The sequence below is a fragment of the Copidosoma floridanum genome, unplaced genomic scaffold (genome assembly GCF_036245765.1).
Source record: "Copidosoma floridanum isolate Cflo_tuat_1 unplaced genomic scaffold, Cflo_Japanese_pri ptg000012l, whole genome shotgun sequence".
Taxonomy (NCBI): Eukaryota; Metazoa; Arthropoda; class Insecta; order Hymenoptera; family Encyrtidae; genus Copidosoma; species Copidosoma floridanum.
In genome coordinates this window covers 2,573,826-2,589,871 of record NW_028321889.1, presented here as the reverse complement: position 1 = coordinate 2,589,871, position 16,046 = coordinate 2,573,826, and the positions used below count along the sequence as shown (strand labels likewise).

Genomic DNA, 16,046 nt, shown 5'->3' with positions numbered 1-16,046 from the left:
TGGCCCACGTTTTGGCGACGAGCCCACTGGAAGGGTGTGATGTGCGCTCTCCAAGTGAGTGAGAACATCCATGAAAGTAGTCACTCGAAGTCGTCCATTGGATTAAAAAAAAAAGAAATCTTTGAAAAGACATCTAAAGTACTTGCTGACTTCAAAGTCTTGGAAAAGCCACCGAGAAGAGGAGAATGAATTTTCATCGCACGTCAAAAAAACTCGCCGAATGAACCGATGGACAACGTCAAATAGTACAACCCAAAGCCCAGTGGGGGTCATCCAGCTGGTTGTGTCGGTCGGAGCGCTTTGGAGTTGGGGATGATCCATTGCACTGGCCTCCTCGTCTTTCGTGGAGTATCAACTGGTGCGGAAGTTCGCGTGCAATTCGGCCAGGGTCTTGGCGTTGGTTTCTCGGACGAGAAAGTGGCCCAGCAGTGCGCCGAGCCAGCAGAATCCGGCAAACAGCCACAGAGTCTCGGCCAGGCCCAGTTTCATCAGCAGCGCCCTCAGCTGATGGTTCAGCGTCAGGCAGAGCAGCCAACTCGCAGCAGCTGTTGGAAGAAACGGGTTGGATTGAGTTTTCGGTCCTGAGCGTACTTCTCACCCCGTTGCCAATATCCACATGGGAAAATCCACGTGGACCTCGGATACGAGGTAAATATGGTTTAAGATTCAGTGCAGTGTGTGTGGTACTTTATTAAAATTTTTTCATGTAAATCGTTTGCTTTGAACCAAAGAGAGCCAGAGTTACTCTTAAATTGAGACTTTGAATGACTTTCGATGTCTTTGGAAGACTTTAATGGTCATACTCTACTGTCCTTGGGAGTGGCCAATCCTTTTAGTTTGCACATAATGAATCATAAAGCGTAAGATACTTGCATACGATGGAAGCCGAATGTGCGCGTAATTGCATGGGAAAGGAATCTGCAAGTAAAGCCCAGGATACGGGACCGACTCCGAGACTGTAGGCTCCAAAGTACAGGGCGATCCACGTGGGTGGCATCCAGTTGTACGTACTGCTTGGCTGGGTGTTGGAATCTCTCGATCTGATGTACGAGCCTACGTGGCAACGAAGTCAAAAATGAGACAATGACCACACTTTGTTTCATTTGTTTAAAGTAGATTTTGATTTTTTGTCCTCTCTCAAAGTAAATTCTCACGTCTTGTGGATGGTAAAAAAAGTTATGATGGATTATTTGAAAATGACACGGGGATTGTCAATCAAAAGAAGGATGTCTCAAAAAAAGTAAAAAAATAGAATAAACACTGCCAACTCATTGGTACATAGCTTCCTTATAAACTTAAAAAGAAAAAAAATAAATCAATAAAGTAAAATAAAAGCAAGTTGACAAAACTAAATTTTCTTATTTAGCGGTAATGATGGAAAAAAAACAAAGAAAAAAAAAACAATAATAATAAGCTATGCTGAAACTAAATCAATTGAGGGAATCCTGAGATATAACTAACTCACATACCTACATGTACACACACGTATACGTACGGACATTTTTGCCCGAGTAATTGACTCCAGCTCTGAAGTTCAGAAAATTTATGCGTCGTAGCATGTTGTCTTAAAATGTTATTTTTTATCAGTAATAAATCTTTCTCTTCCAGATAGTCAAATAGAGTTTTGTAGTAAGGTTCGACGGGTGGATGAATTTATTATAAAATCTCGAGTTTCATGTTTATGATATATTTGAGAGCACAAGTCTCTAGCATTCATCAAAGCATCAAAGCTTTAAGCATTTGCTCTCACGTTTCGCGATGAATCTGTTCAACAAAAACTTTATTTTAGTAATTGAAAAATAAATTACGAAAAGATTGAAGTATCGAGTTTTCTTCAATTTGCTCTTGTACAATTTACAAGAAATAGTACCGAAACAGGGACTAAATTAATTTACGTTTTACTCAACGTTGTTCCGTGTAAATTCCAGAACCATCAATCAACAAAAAAAAAAACAGCCCCGTGAGATTCATAAGCATCCTGGCGAGTTATATACTTTTAATGGAAAAAGTATCACGAGTTTGCCATCGATTTACAAAGTTTCATTGCTTTGTGAGCCGCGTGAGAGTCGTGTGTAGTGAACTTGCGTGGCCGGTGAAAACATTTCAGCCAAGAAATCAAACTCCAACTCTTCCATACAAAAACAAAATACCCGTATGATTTGATTTTCGCTACTCATCCAAATAATTTCCCTGTCACTTTGAATTTTAGTTTTCATCAAATTCAACGCCCATTCAAAACCACACAAAAGTCAATAGAGCGTATAGTAATCGAACGTGGTGTATATCCATACGCCCCCCGCGCCACCAATATTCATTTATGCACGATGTAGATAGGCGCGTTGTAAAAGCTTTTGTCGTCCGCGTATCGGTGAAAGTGATGGCGAAATTAATTTCCAATTAGCCGATGCCTCATCGATACGGATATATCTCGACTACGGCGAAAATCAGAATTCAATAAATTATAAATCAGTTGGCACCAACGAAACGAATAACCGCGATTCCCGATCGTCATCGATGATTAACCGGCGAACCGATGAATTTTCAATCCAGGCTGTTTGTCACGCAAAAGTTGGCAAACCGCTCGGAGAACAAAAAAAGGGAAGATGGACGAGCAAACGAAATAAAATGTAAAGTGGAGGTACGCACCCAAGAGAATGAGCGACAAGCCCATGAGAAAGGAGGAGCCGATCAGTAGTCTCCGGCGTCCGAGGTAGGTAACGAGAACGACGGCCAGCATCGAGGCTGTGACCTGGAGCGCACCGCAGACCAGGTTCAGTTGGCCGGAAGTTAGTTTACCGGAGCCCGCGTGGTCGAACAGGGCGAGGGCGTTGAACATTATAGGGCTGGCGCCGCTTAGCTGCTGCAGAGCCGTTACTATCATGGTGGCGCCGAACCGATGCCAGAACTTCCAACTCCTCAGCGCGCTCACTTTTTTCTGGAATACAGTGAAACAATCGTGCATTTTTCTATAGGATATATAGCGAGGATTGTTTAACTCTACGGTTCAACCGAATGGTCGATCAAGCTCTTTCGAAACTTTACACATTGTTTATAATCAATGAAAAAAAAAAAAAAAAAAAAAAAAAATTTCGGGGGATTTTATGTTCCATGGCATTGTCTACACTTTCATTCAAGTACCAAAAGTATTTCGGTCCACAACACGAGTATATTATGTACACAAATTAGCCGCAATCTGATGGTTTGGAAGATTTCTTGTTTGTACGGTCGTCATCCAACAAAACACAGGTAAAAATTTTGTCACAGCGAGGATGATATTGCACTCGTGATGCCAAAACATGATACTGAAATCTAATACAACAGTTGTAATTGGCTCGCTGCTATGATTGTAAGCTCTGATACCGGCTACTGTAAAAATTCAATATTTACAACGGCGTAGTGGATACCTTTAGAGAATGGCGCGTCAAGGGCGAGGATTAGAGGACAATTTTGCAGCTTTATTTATCCTTCCAGCCGCTTCATCTTCGGACTTCATTACATAGTCTGATGGGGTAATTAAAATTCCAGTACACATCAATGAGCTACAAGTAATATCGGCTTGCTGATTGAAATCTGAATAACTTTGTTATTTAACGATATATTTTCCAAGCACGAAGAAGGACGGCGGAAATGAAGCTCACTTGACTTGAGCTTTTGTCAAAGCAGAGTCATGAAAAATGGATTGCGGAGAATATCACGTTTAGGGTAACTGATAAGGAACTTACACTTGCTATTCTCAATTACCTCCATGTATATTGATTCGTGGGATTAACTTTTTTTTATTTGCATCCATAAACATTAATCGTTTGTCGTATAATGACTCGGTTATTTATTCGAGTAGCAAAAGGCAATAGAACTTGAAGTATGTAAACGATGTACCAAGTAAATACTTCATTTTCTTTGATCACTCGATGAAATATAATTACAATTAATGAAGATGATGATTTTTTTTTTTTTTTTACACGCTGACTAACTTGTTGATCGCATTGTTATCTCGTAAGAATGTATGCTAACGAGGATGAAACGTAGAAATAAAGGTGACGGATAACGAGAAGATAAAATTCATGAAATAGAGTGCCAAAAAAAAAGTTTGAACAAATAATACTTTCTAGTAGTAACTGATTGAAGGGACCACAGACATTTACGATGGCATACATCATAAAGTTCTAAAATTCAAGCGAATATAATGTATGACTTAATCGGCTTCACTTAAGATTTAATAGTTTCACTCTACTAAACGATTTGAAACGGTATCATGGCACTGGGAAAATTTGAAACAGAACAGTTGTGAAGAATGTTATGTGAGAACGACATACCTCTCAGTAAAAAATTTTTGTTAGCCACTTTATCTTAATATAGTTACTACCAATAATACTTTCCAGTACAACTATAAAATAGTGCTGATACTCAAAAAATTTTATAGAGATTATAACATGCTAAGTTTAATGTAACATTTCAAACTAATAAACAATCCTTATCGCTAAGAACCTCAATTGACGCATTTTCTCATTAAAACTAGTGAATCGAAAAAAGAACAATCAAATTATGGACAGCAAGGACAGTGACAAGGTAAACATTGAGTGGCATTTCGTATGATTTCATCTAAAATGCGACAGTCATGTGATATACATGATGGGGAAATCGATCGTACATACACGTTTGGGTTATTGTATAGGTTTCCAAAAGCGTTGAATAAGTTAACAAGATGCTATCAAGTATATGTCTTGTATTGATGGTACAAAGAAACGGAGGCATTGATTATTTTCGTTCTTGTCTTACCTCATCGAAGGCTCGCGCGAGTGAGTACATCAGCTCATCTTCGGTGCTTGAACTATCAATACTTTGCATTGCATTGATGGTGTCTTGACTCTCCTGATGGTGAACTCGTTGCAGGGGACTTTCCGGTACAGCACAGCACAACAACGCAGGAACGCAAGCAGCTGCACAGCCCATACTGTACCTGTAAGTGTAATCTTTAATGCGATACAGTATCATGTGCATCCATTCAACATCTTCCTATACGTATATAGGAGCTGTACGAGATTCAAAACTTTTTTTTAACTTAATTTTTGTTGTCTTTTCTTTCGATACAATAAGAAGAGTCGAATTCTCGAGATAATGGAATATGATTCTCACAATACATTGGTATTGATCATCATTAAAAACAATTATTAAAACTGCGTTTATTGCATTTCGTTTATAAAAATTAAAACCATACCTTCATCTTTTAAATGATTTTAAACTCGGTAAGCACAACCACAAATTGAAACAGACTAATGCTCCCATTTAACTGCACAGGAACTGTTGACACAAGTAAGTTTTAAAATGCCCTTTGCCATTTTACCGACGTGAGAATTGATTATGAAAAATTTAAGACAATATATTTATATTTCCCGAGACGTTTCCGGTATTTTTCAAGAGCAATCCACAACATTGACCTAAATCTCGACTCCCCTACTCCCCAGCATTTGTAGCCAGTCAAATTGTCCCTTGCGCCCTCTCGAGTTATATAGAAAGCTCAAATTTCAATCAGCCATTAGCGGCTTTCACTGCAACCATCATATAAAATCGAAACCAACGTCCTCTGTAAGCATCACAGAGCAAATAGTGCACAAACTTCCCATGGCGTCGGAGTATACGAGCATTTCTCTATTTATCCCCATCCGTTCATTTATTTGTGCCCATTTTCGTGTTTACCTTTTGAGAGGGAGCTCGTCCTCGTCCTCGAGCAAGATGGCCGAGGCCAGGGCAAAGGAGCACGCCAACCCGCCGCTGACCATCATGTGGAAGTAGAAGAGTAGGGCATCCCTTTGCTTGCCGTCAGCCGCGATTTCCCCGATGTACAGGGGCACGAGAGTACACAGAGAGCCCAGACCCAAGCCGCAGAAAATTCGGCCCCAGAGCAGGTACCAGTACTGAAATTCGTGGGTGCGTGATAGTGTTTCATGTGTCACGCAGCTTTGAGCTTTTATCTTTGTTTTTTTTTTTTTTTTTTTTTTTTTTTTTTTTTTTTTTTTTTTTTTTTTTTTTTGCTTGTAAGCTAAAAAGATATACATGTTGGCATGTTTATGGCCCTTTTGAATATTTTTTAATGTCACTCGAGTACGTGAAATGTTGATGGAAATCTATGGATTTTAACAAAAACAATGTTTCATCAATAACATTTACGATAATGTGTACATAACCATAATTTTTTTAATAAAATATGGACTGTTGAAGAAACATAAATTTTTACTTTTATTTTTAACATGCAATTTTAATGGTAAAAGCATTAGTAAAATACGCATTAAAATACCATCATACTTTTCCTCTTCATATGGGTATCGTGTTACCGTATTGATGCATATATTCAAATTCCTGTAATTGTGAATTCAACATTATTTGCTATTAATGCGAATTATTGAACTGTTTGATTTTTGAATGCATCGAGACAATTCATGATAATCACGTAAATGGATATTCATCAAAATCACAACAATGAATGGCACGTAATAATGCGAGGAAAAGAAAAAAAACATTCAATTAACCCAACTCAAAAGCAAAACAGATTGAAAATCAAAGTGAAAAAAAAAAAAAAAAAGTATTACATAACTCTTAATTCGTTTACCCGTGCCATGCTACCGCTGCTACCTCAAAAGAAATAATTATCAAAGCGTGCATTAAAATTGTGTCTCTCCCGCACGAGGAATGCACTTTCTCTCACGCCCGTTGTCGCGGAAGCTCGACCCAAGCTTACAACAGCTGCGAGGAAAAAAACGTGTGCTCACGCACAAAGTCCCCGTGATGTGTGTTACTTTGGCCACTGGAGAGCAGAAACTTTCGCTTGAGCAAAAAAAAATTTTTTTTAATAAACCAAAAGAAGCCTCTACGGTGCCTTTGACACTAAAAGAGGAGGAGGAATTTCTCTTCGACTCTTGTACTCTCTTTGTGGCAGTCGTGACAATTTTGTGCCAAGAATGATAAAAATAAATAAATAAAACCCCGAACGTGCCTTTCTGACGACTCCAGCGAGTCTCTTTACGCGACCAATGGAATTTCATCTCACTCTGAAAAATTACTTTCCCAGCTTTGTGAAGAGCCACTCTCTTTCACTACAGACCTGCATATTTTTTTTTTTTTTTATGTTTTGTTATGTTGTTGTTTGAGTCATGAAAAAAATGTCAACAAATGAATGTGAAAAATTAAAGCTACTTATAGCATTCGGAAGATAAGATGTAGTTTCAAATTATTATGTTACGTCGTATAACACGAGTAATCAAAAGTAACACTTTTACAAGTATTTTCTGCATAAGCTGCACTCAATGTTATCCTTTTGGCTGGACTACAATATGCTAAAAATCAGTTATTCAGTTCACCCTGTACTGTAAGTCAATAATTACAACGATCAATTATCCATTAAAAAAATGCTGTATAAAGATGGCTATCCTGGCGATTAATTTTAATACATTTTCCTACCTCGAGCGTTTTTTAATGTTTCCTGCATCCTAAGTGGGAAAACCTGCGCTCTGGAGTCTGCTAGACTATGGAATTAAAGCCCATTAGAGTGAGAGAGAGGTTGGATGTGGTCACGTGATGAACCTCTCTCTCACTCTCATGGGGTCCAATTCCATAGTCTGGCAGACTCCATCTAAACGCACCCCAAGGCCCATATCCATTTGACCCAGGCAATCAAGAAGATCCCTCGGGTATATCTATTGCCCTCGGTGATGGACACGTGCGGACATTGAAACGCTTATAAAACAAAGGAGCAAGATAACCATAAATAATTAACGCCTCACCTACCGAATAGTCTCCGTAGCAGATGACCGTCCATCCCAGAACAAGAGGTGGTACGGCGGCGCAGACAAAAGCTCCGCTCGAGCCAGCTCGGCACTTCTGGGGCAGTAGAACGAGAAATAGAGCTCCGAGGGTGGCTCCCACGGCTACCACGCTGACCACGAGGTCCGCGTCCTCCTGATCCCACCCAAGAGCCGTGCGAAGCGCAAGACCGGCCAGCGAGTTCCAGCCGAGCGTCACTCCTGCGGCAAAGCCTGCCGTGGAAGCTGCAATTTTTTTTTTTTTTTTTTTTTTTTTTTTTTTACAAACTCTCATTGTCTTTTCCGTACATTTCGATGGATTATTCGTTTTTATTAACTTCTGGTCATCTGGTTATACAAAGGTTTTTCGTTGGAAATGCGTGCATTTTGACACGACTGATGCAACATCATGCTATTTTTTACATTAAACAGAACTCGAGAAACATATTGTACGTTTAATATTTTTCAATATTTATGTTTTACCACAAGTTGTAGGGGCCATTTTTGCCGTAGTACGTGTACGTGAAACTTTGGCCACTATCGTAACATTAAATCCTCGACCCTATAGTGTCCTTTCAATGGCCCTCTGCACGACATGTACACTGTGTACCGAACTTTGTAACAGTTAACAATTTCACGGTGTAACTCAAAAGCAAAGCTCTATGGCTCTCGATACGTACAAGTACTATCTCCATCCCTGGCCCACAAAGTTATACAACTACCTTGAAAACGTACCGAGCAACGACTACCGTCACCACTGTAAAAAAAAAAAAATGCATCCCTTCATCTCATTGTCAAAAAATAAAAAGAGACATCGGTCGATAAAAACTTAGAAATGGAGATCTTCTTTGATCCTTTTTTTCATTCCCTAGTACTTTACTTCCTGCAAAGAGATTATTCCTTTACCACGAAGCTGCAAGGACTTGTTTTCCTCCTCTTCGTGTCTCACTCGCATGCGTACAACTACACACACGTAGCGTATGCCTATACACAGATGGTCAGAAAAAGCCAACTACAATTTCTCAGGCTGTATACGTACGCGTGCGTGTACACCGAATGCTGGTACGAAGTTGGCAACTATAATTTCTCGGGCTTGATTTTGCCGCTACTCGGTCAATTACTGCCAACCTCCTTCCTCCAAAGTACTTTGTCAGTTTACCTATTGGAGATGGGGGTGAAGATGCATTAGCTCTGCCCTGATTTCTTGGCGACCGGATAAGAAAACAATTGTATGGTGCTCGAGTGAATTACAACGTGCCCACTGATTTCAACTGTGTTTGACAACTGTGTCTATAGCCAACAACTTTGGTTTGTTTGAACAAATTTTTTTTTTACGTATTATAAAGGATAATAGTTTTTTCTATCAGGTTGATCGGTTGCACTTTCAATTTTAAAAAACATTTTTTAGTTGCGCACAGTACTGCAATAGCTGATTTTAACACTCTATAACAAAACGTTCAATCATGTAATAACAAGCGTAACACAAGTCGTACAAAGAAAGACAAAGCAAAGCTCTCGACACAAATGATTTGTCAATAAAGGGAGGAATACTTACTATTGAAGCTGCTAAAAGTTAAAAAAAAAAAAAAAAAAAAAAAGATGAATGGAAAAAACGGTGTCAAGAGAAAGGTGCACCGATGGAAAATCAGAAACATCATCGAGAAATTCATCAAAACCGATAAAATGTAGAAATTAGTTGGAAGAGGCGTAGCAAAAAAAAATATATAAATTAAAGAGAATGTAAGATAAAAGAAAGTATAAAAACGAAGGATAAGAGCAGAATGTAGCTAGATAGTCTGAGGCACAGTCACCAACGAAAACAAATTCACACACGTTAAAAAAAAAAAAGAAAAAAAAATACCAACAAAGACAGAGTTGTCACAGAAAAAGCATAGTCAAAGATGAAAAACTTTGAAGTTTGGGGTACTTCATTTATCTCAGATTATATTTTTACTACCATCTGTCACGCATAAATCAACGTAATATTAACATACATCATTTTTGGAGCGATTTGATTATTATGACTTTTTAAATTGTATTAAAAATAAGATGAGACACTCATGGGGAATGTTGCAAATACGTATTAAATAAACATGATTGAATATATAATAACACAGAACACAAGACTTGGTTTACTTATGACGCAAAGTCTATAAATACAAGTATAACGTTATCTGAAAACAAGCGTCTAATCGTGACGAGTAGGGGTTGACGATCGGAGTAATTACGATCACCTTCAGTACTACCATATTAAATTTAGACTTTATTAAAGGAGAAACTTATGCGTTTAACAATCACTCGAGATACCAAAATTAGCAACGCATGATTTTTATTTAAGTGATAATGTTAACGAACTGAGGTGGCCTCGTCATTCGGTGACGATTCAAACGAGGTACGTTCGGCTGCAAGGTAAACTCACCAACATTTTTAGTAGAATCATCACCAATATAGTAAGGCATATTGATCGAGTCACGTAGTTTCTGTTAATTTTTAAGTGACCACGTGACGAGAAAAACTCCTTTACCATACGTACACAGTAGAAAGTTAAAGAAAGACGTGGGTGGGCTGTATGTTGATTTCTGATACCTACCTAATTTTTATTTGACTGAAAAACTTGATAGCAAAAATTTTGGATCACCGCCAAAAACTATGTGCTTTTTTATCAGACAGTGTCATTTAGCTGGAATAATTTATAATTTATTATTAATCTTTTGGATTATTTTAGAAGGCAGCTCGAAGCACTTGGAGCGCTGACGAGAATATAAAAGCTTATCGTGTGCATTTCTAATTTCAATGCTGAAGTAAATCTAGCTTAAAATAAATTTGCTGTTGATAAGACAAAAAGTAATTGTACAAAGTATAAAAGACCCAATTTCTACTCAGTATGTGCTTAAATCGATTAAATCGACCAATGAAAAGTTTTGTTTAAACCGAAATGTCTTTTTATTAAATTAAACCAATCAATGTTAACTAAACATCCACTGGTCAGTGAAATACCACGAAAAATAAAAAAATATATGTATAGAATCAGGTTTTAGGAAACAAATCACGAAGCGTAATTGGAGTCGCAAGATATTCCTCGTTGTCATGTACTTAGCTGTTTTGAATAAATTTATTAACTTGTAAGTGGCACTGCACGAGACTTGATCGACAAAAATATACATTTTTAATCAAGTACGGTAAGTCGTTATTTGTTTTATTTTAATTAAGAATATCACGTCACAGCAGTTATTTTGTTACATTTGGTTAATGTTAAATAAATTTCAATAATGCAAGTTGAATTTTACTTACTGGCGAGTAATTGCAAAATATAATATTCTAATTGCGTACCGAACATGGACTAGAATTATTCTTGATTTTTTTATATAATGTATATTTTTTGCCTACTTAATGATAACGATAACAGTTACAAACGGTACCAATTTTAACTTTAGTAATTAATTAACGTATGTATATCTATTAAAATCTTTTAAAAAATAAAGAGACAGTTTTTTTTTCCAAATAGTAAAAACAGGGATTCATATCGTGCTAACTAAAAATAAAATGAAAAATTTTTCCTACCTTGGGCTACTTTAAGGGTTGGGTGTGTCCTCGGCAGGAAAAATAGGGTTCACATCTGGTACGCATCCAACCAGGGCAAGCACAAGGAGTCCCTCGGGCTTCCTGCTTGCTCTGGCGTCATGCGCCACCAGGTACGAAAACTACTATTTCCAATTTTACGTTTTTTAAAAGTACATATTTTGAATATAATCATAATGTACCATTATTGACGAAAATTTTTTGCTTCAAGGTTTAACTACAGAAATGCGGTGCATAACCTTGTGCAATTGTTTTGTATACTTGTTTATGATGTGTTCTGCGTGCAATCCACAAGTGATGGAGATGTCAGTCAAAGGTGTTCAATTTTTGTATCAAATATACCAATACGAAAATAACAATATAAGGACAACGATAATCAATCAAAAATTAACTGAACAAATCCATTATCTGAACATGATGAACAGTATCGAGGAATTAAAACTGAAAATAGAAAGATTACAGTTGGACGAACCAGATGTTACGAATATGAAGGCACGGATGTATGATTTGCAAATATGCTCGGGTGCGATAACTGAGCGTTACGAAGAGTATATCAAGTACAGTGAGAATCAATCGCTGTATGATACCTTGACTTTGGAAGCTTTTTATAAAGAAGTGATAAACGAAAACGAGGGAGTACCCAAGTTGCTTTTCAACATCCACGAGCAGATCGTTGGTTTGCGTGCTGACAGTCTTCTTAATGTCATAGACAAGTACATAGAGGTGAGAATATTGTATCTATGTGTTCACAGTATATATATAGTGTTGCTTAATATACGAGGATTCTTTTTTGTGTTTAGTACATCGATCCCTACTGTCAAAAACGATTATCTCGACAGCAATATTTTTACAACCTATTCATCTCCATCGTATCCCACGAACTAAAAGGTTTTTTCACCCTAGAGTATGCCTACAATTTAAAAAGACAACTGGAAAACAGTGAGTTTCTTTAGATTCATATCACCGTGTCTGAGAAATCTTTTTTGTTGCACTGTATATAATGTCATACTGCAATTTTCCAGAAACTCTAAGCCAAGAACTCAAAGATTTATTCAGTCTTCGTCAAACAAGAATAAATTCCACCGTGTCGGCCTTTTACGAAGTCATGTCTCGCGCGGAACAGAGTGTTTGGAAGTGCGATCCAAAAAAACATGTTGAAAGTAAGAATTAATGTATACATTGCAGTTCACAAAAAAAAAAAAAAAACTACACTTGACAGTAATTGTTTTATTGTACCTCTAGATCACACCTATGTTGAGTTGAAGAATGTTTTCCGGCGGATATTTTACGACGCAAGAGACTTTTCGTGGGACTTCAACAGTATTTCTTGCACTTCGACCAAGTGCCCGGAAATTCGCGAAGGTAAACCTATCGAGCCGAAATGTGACCAAGGTATTTGTTTTTTGCACCAACGCCACTGCAACAGCGTGGTGATGTGCAAACAAATACAAAACGAGCAATATAATGTTTGTGTTTCGGTGAGCAAAGTTTTAAATATTAGTCTAAACCACGGCTGTATCTGTATACCATATACTGAGAGAAGAATTTGTTTACTATCAACGTACAAATATGTTAACAGAAAATTAGTTTACAATATGTTCTTTATAACTTTTTAAATTTTAACTGCACACAACGGCATGTTAATAGTTTAACCTACACCGTGTTAGATGGCAACACGTGGGATACATATTATACGTAAGTTAATAGTTAACATATGAAATTAATTACTAATAATTCCTTCTCTCAGTGCACTGTAACCCAAATTATACGAGGTAAAACATTTTTTTTTTTTTTTTCTCAGAAAGATCAAAAACACGGTTCCAGATACAAATATGTTCACGACGCAAGTAAGGAGTTATTTAACAGAGACCAAACGTGCGATGGTCAATTCCGAGCAGTGTTTAAGCTCGTACAATCATATCCCGGGAGTTTCTCGGAAGCAGAATGTAACATGTGCGACTGTATATGCGACGAGTCACGAGACTCGGATCACTACATTAGTCTGAAACCAGTTACATCTGACAGCATGAATAACTAGTGAGTTGGTTTTCATTGACACAAAATTTTGAACTTTTGATTTTTAGAACAAGAATACTTAACAATGCATGTTGCAACAGTATCGTCACTGGGGTAAAATTTGAACTCGTTCATCACACGCTTTATATTAAGATACAACAAGGAAAATTATTGAAAAGTGGATTCATATCTAGAAACTCTGTCAGCTGGAAGGACATTTCCGTTGCATCCGATAAAGTTGGTGAAAGGGTTATTAAAAATAAAGAGAAAAGTCCATCGCAACCAAGCCATAATACTACATCTTCTAGTTTTTACACGTTTGAGGGAAAGGAAAAATTTAAGCTCGAGTGGCACCGAAGACGTGGTTTGTACCTAGACGACTTGGAATTGAAAGAAGGCAGCGTTGTTACGGGAATCAGATTTGCTTTGGATGCGTTGGAGAATGGTGATGTGAATATTATGTTAGACTTGCAGGCAACTCCGTTTGACCTTGTAAATGGTAAATTAATGACAGAAAATTCCACTTGGATATCGAGTTTTACTGCAGCACCAAAAAGGTACCTAAAGGAATCAATCATCGCGTCCGTTCAAAATATCGAATTATGAGATACCAAAAAGAAAAAAGTTTCATTACAATTTCATGTGACTTTTTAATCCTCCAACAAAAAGATGTCAAAATAAAATTGTCCTCGCCATTTCTAACATCTAGAGGACAATTAAAATAATCCAGTTAAGGGTTTTTATCTCAAGAATTTTATTATATCTCAGTAGATGTCTCTGTGGAAAGAACATCTAGTTCCATAAAACTTTTTCTACCTCTATTGTATGTGTATCAAATATTTTTTGATTGGCTTTTATCAATTTTGTCATTAAAATTTTCAATAATTTTTTTTGCGATAATAAGACACGTAACCACTACATCTCACCACTTAAATTATAATATACTTGCGTACACATTTGGTACCTTATAACTCCTTATATTTAAATATATATCGTGTCCAGTTTTAATGGAAAAAAAAGTTAATTAGTGCGAATGAATTTTCAGATCTAAATTGTACTTGGAGTCGTACGATTCACCAACTTTGTTGAACGTCACCAACAAACCGGACGATGAATTACATCAACATACATTTTTCACTCCATCTGCCTTTACATCGAAAGATGCCGGACAAACGTTATTGCCTTTAATCGACATTCAGCCGGTGACTTCGGATCCACCAATACCACTCATGGGAGTCAGTCTGGATATTAAAAGAGCCGAAAACTCTGGAGGCTATCTTATGTTGAAAATCAAAACTTACAATACGTTGTGGTTCATAAATCACTAGTGATAAACTGGGATAAGCTGTAAATAACAATGGGAATTTTGTGATGATAGGTACCGAAAATAATGCCTGAATAACAACATTCTTTGATCCCTGCGCTATTCTATTCTTGAAAAAGTAGAATAACATTTTCAAGTTGAATGTATCTTCGTTAGCAAGTACTTTACAATTTCAATAAAAAAATATACTTTATCGTGAAATTACTCGTGTTACGTACTAATAAATGATTTCAAACAGAAGAGGCTAATAACAAAGAAGTCGTACATCTTAATCACAAAGTACAAATCCTCGTACAATAAAAATACTATAAAACAAAAAAAAACAAAAAATACCCTGTCAAAGAGGGATCTTTAAAACATCAAAAACGAAAACAAACTAAACAGCCTTTGATTTATTTTTCTTCGACCACATCCAAATCATATGAAATCTAGGCTATGTTTTAAATTTTAGGAATTACATAACAACTTTAACCTTCGAAACTGCTTTATTGTAACCTAAAACAATGATTTTAAAGTCAAGTTTTGATACGTATGAAATCTCGCCGATAAGTATCACTCATTGAAATCAAAGTTAATTGTATGCATAACTCGTAATGAAAAAATTGTATGAATGCTGAAATACACTGAGTTATCTAGATATACCAAAGTAGGTATAAATATATTTGGCTTGGGTAACAATAAGTCCACCTGCTGATCTGTAAGCGATTGTTGATTTCACTAAGCATTTGCCTATGAAATAATAACCTAGAACCACTCGTACACACAACTGACGTAACAAAAAAAAAAAAAAAAAAAAAAAACATTTCGTCGAAAGAGGGCACTAGTCAAATCAATCGATGTGTCTTTAAATTAGTTAGAATCACGTTTTGTAAACATGTTATTTTCCAAGATTAAAGAGGACCGAAGAAAACCGCTGTTAACACTTACACATACGAAGAAAGGGGAGTCTCTTACCGAGCAAGGCGGCAACGTGCTGATTTAACCTGGCAATCGAGGCCATCCTCGAGAGCAGCTCGTAGCCTCCTCTCTGTCTCAGGTTTCTTTAGATCCTCTCCACCTCTTGCTCTCCGTGCACTTGTGTATTCTTTCTTTTTCTTTGTCTTTTTTTTTTTTTTTTTTTTTTTTTTCTTTTTTTTCTTTTTTTTTGTCCTCTTCCACCCCCTGCACTAAGATGAGAGGAAGTTTCTCTCGCACGGAAAAGCGTGGACGTCTGCACACCAGCGATCGAGTGCTCGGCACATGTTTTTTCTCCCTCCCTGTTTCCTCTGGCTTACTCTCCGCGCACGGCTACACTTGCAAATCGAAAAAGTACAAATTACGTGAATCGTGCGCTA

At 37.1% G+C, this 16,046-nt stretch overlaps 1 protein-coding gene across 1 annotated transcript; it reads right to left on the bottom strand.

Moving 5' to 3' along the window:
• Positions 1-300: 300 nt before the first annotated feature.
• LOC106638460 (solute carrier family 2, facilitated glucose transporter member 8) lies at positions 301-15,712 on the bottom strand. Its single transcript, XM_014351615.2, has 7 exons — positions 15,667-15,712; positions 7,780-8,039; positions 5,695-5,912; positions 4,777-4,957; positions 2,647-2,935; positions 874-1,053; positions 301-545 (listed from the first exon to the last, which is right to left on the bottom strand). The coding sequence occupies exons 1-7, from the start codon at positions 15,710-15,712 to the stop codon at positions 352-354; spliced, it is 1,368 nt and encodes a 455-aa protein (XP_014207101.2). The 3' UTR covers positions 301-351.
• Positions 15,713-16,046: the final 334 nt, after the last annotated feature.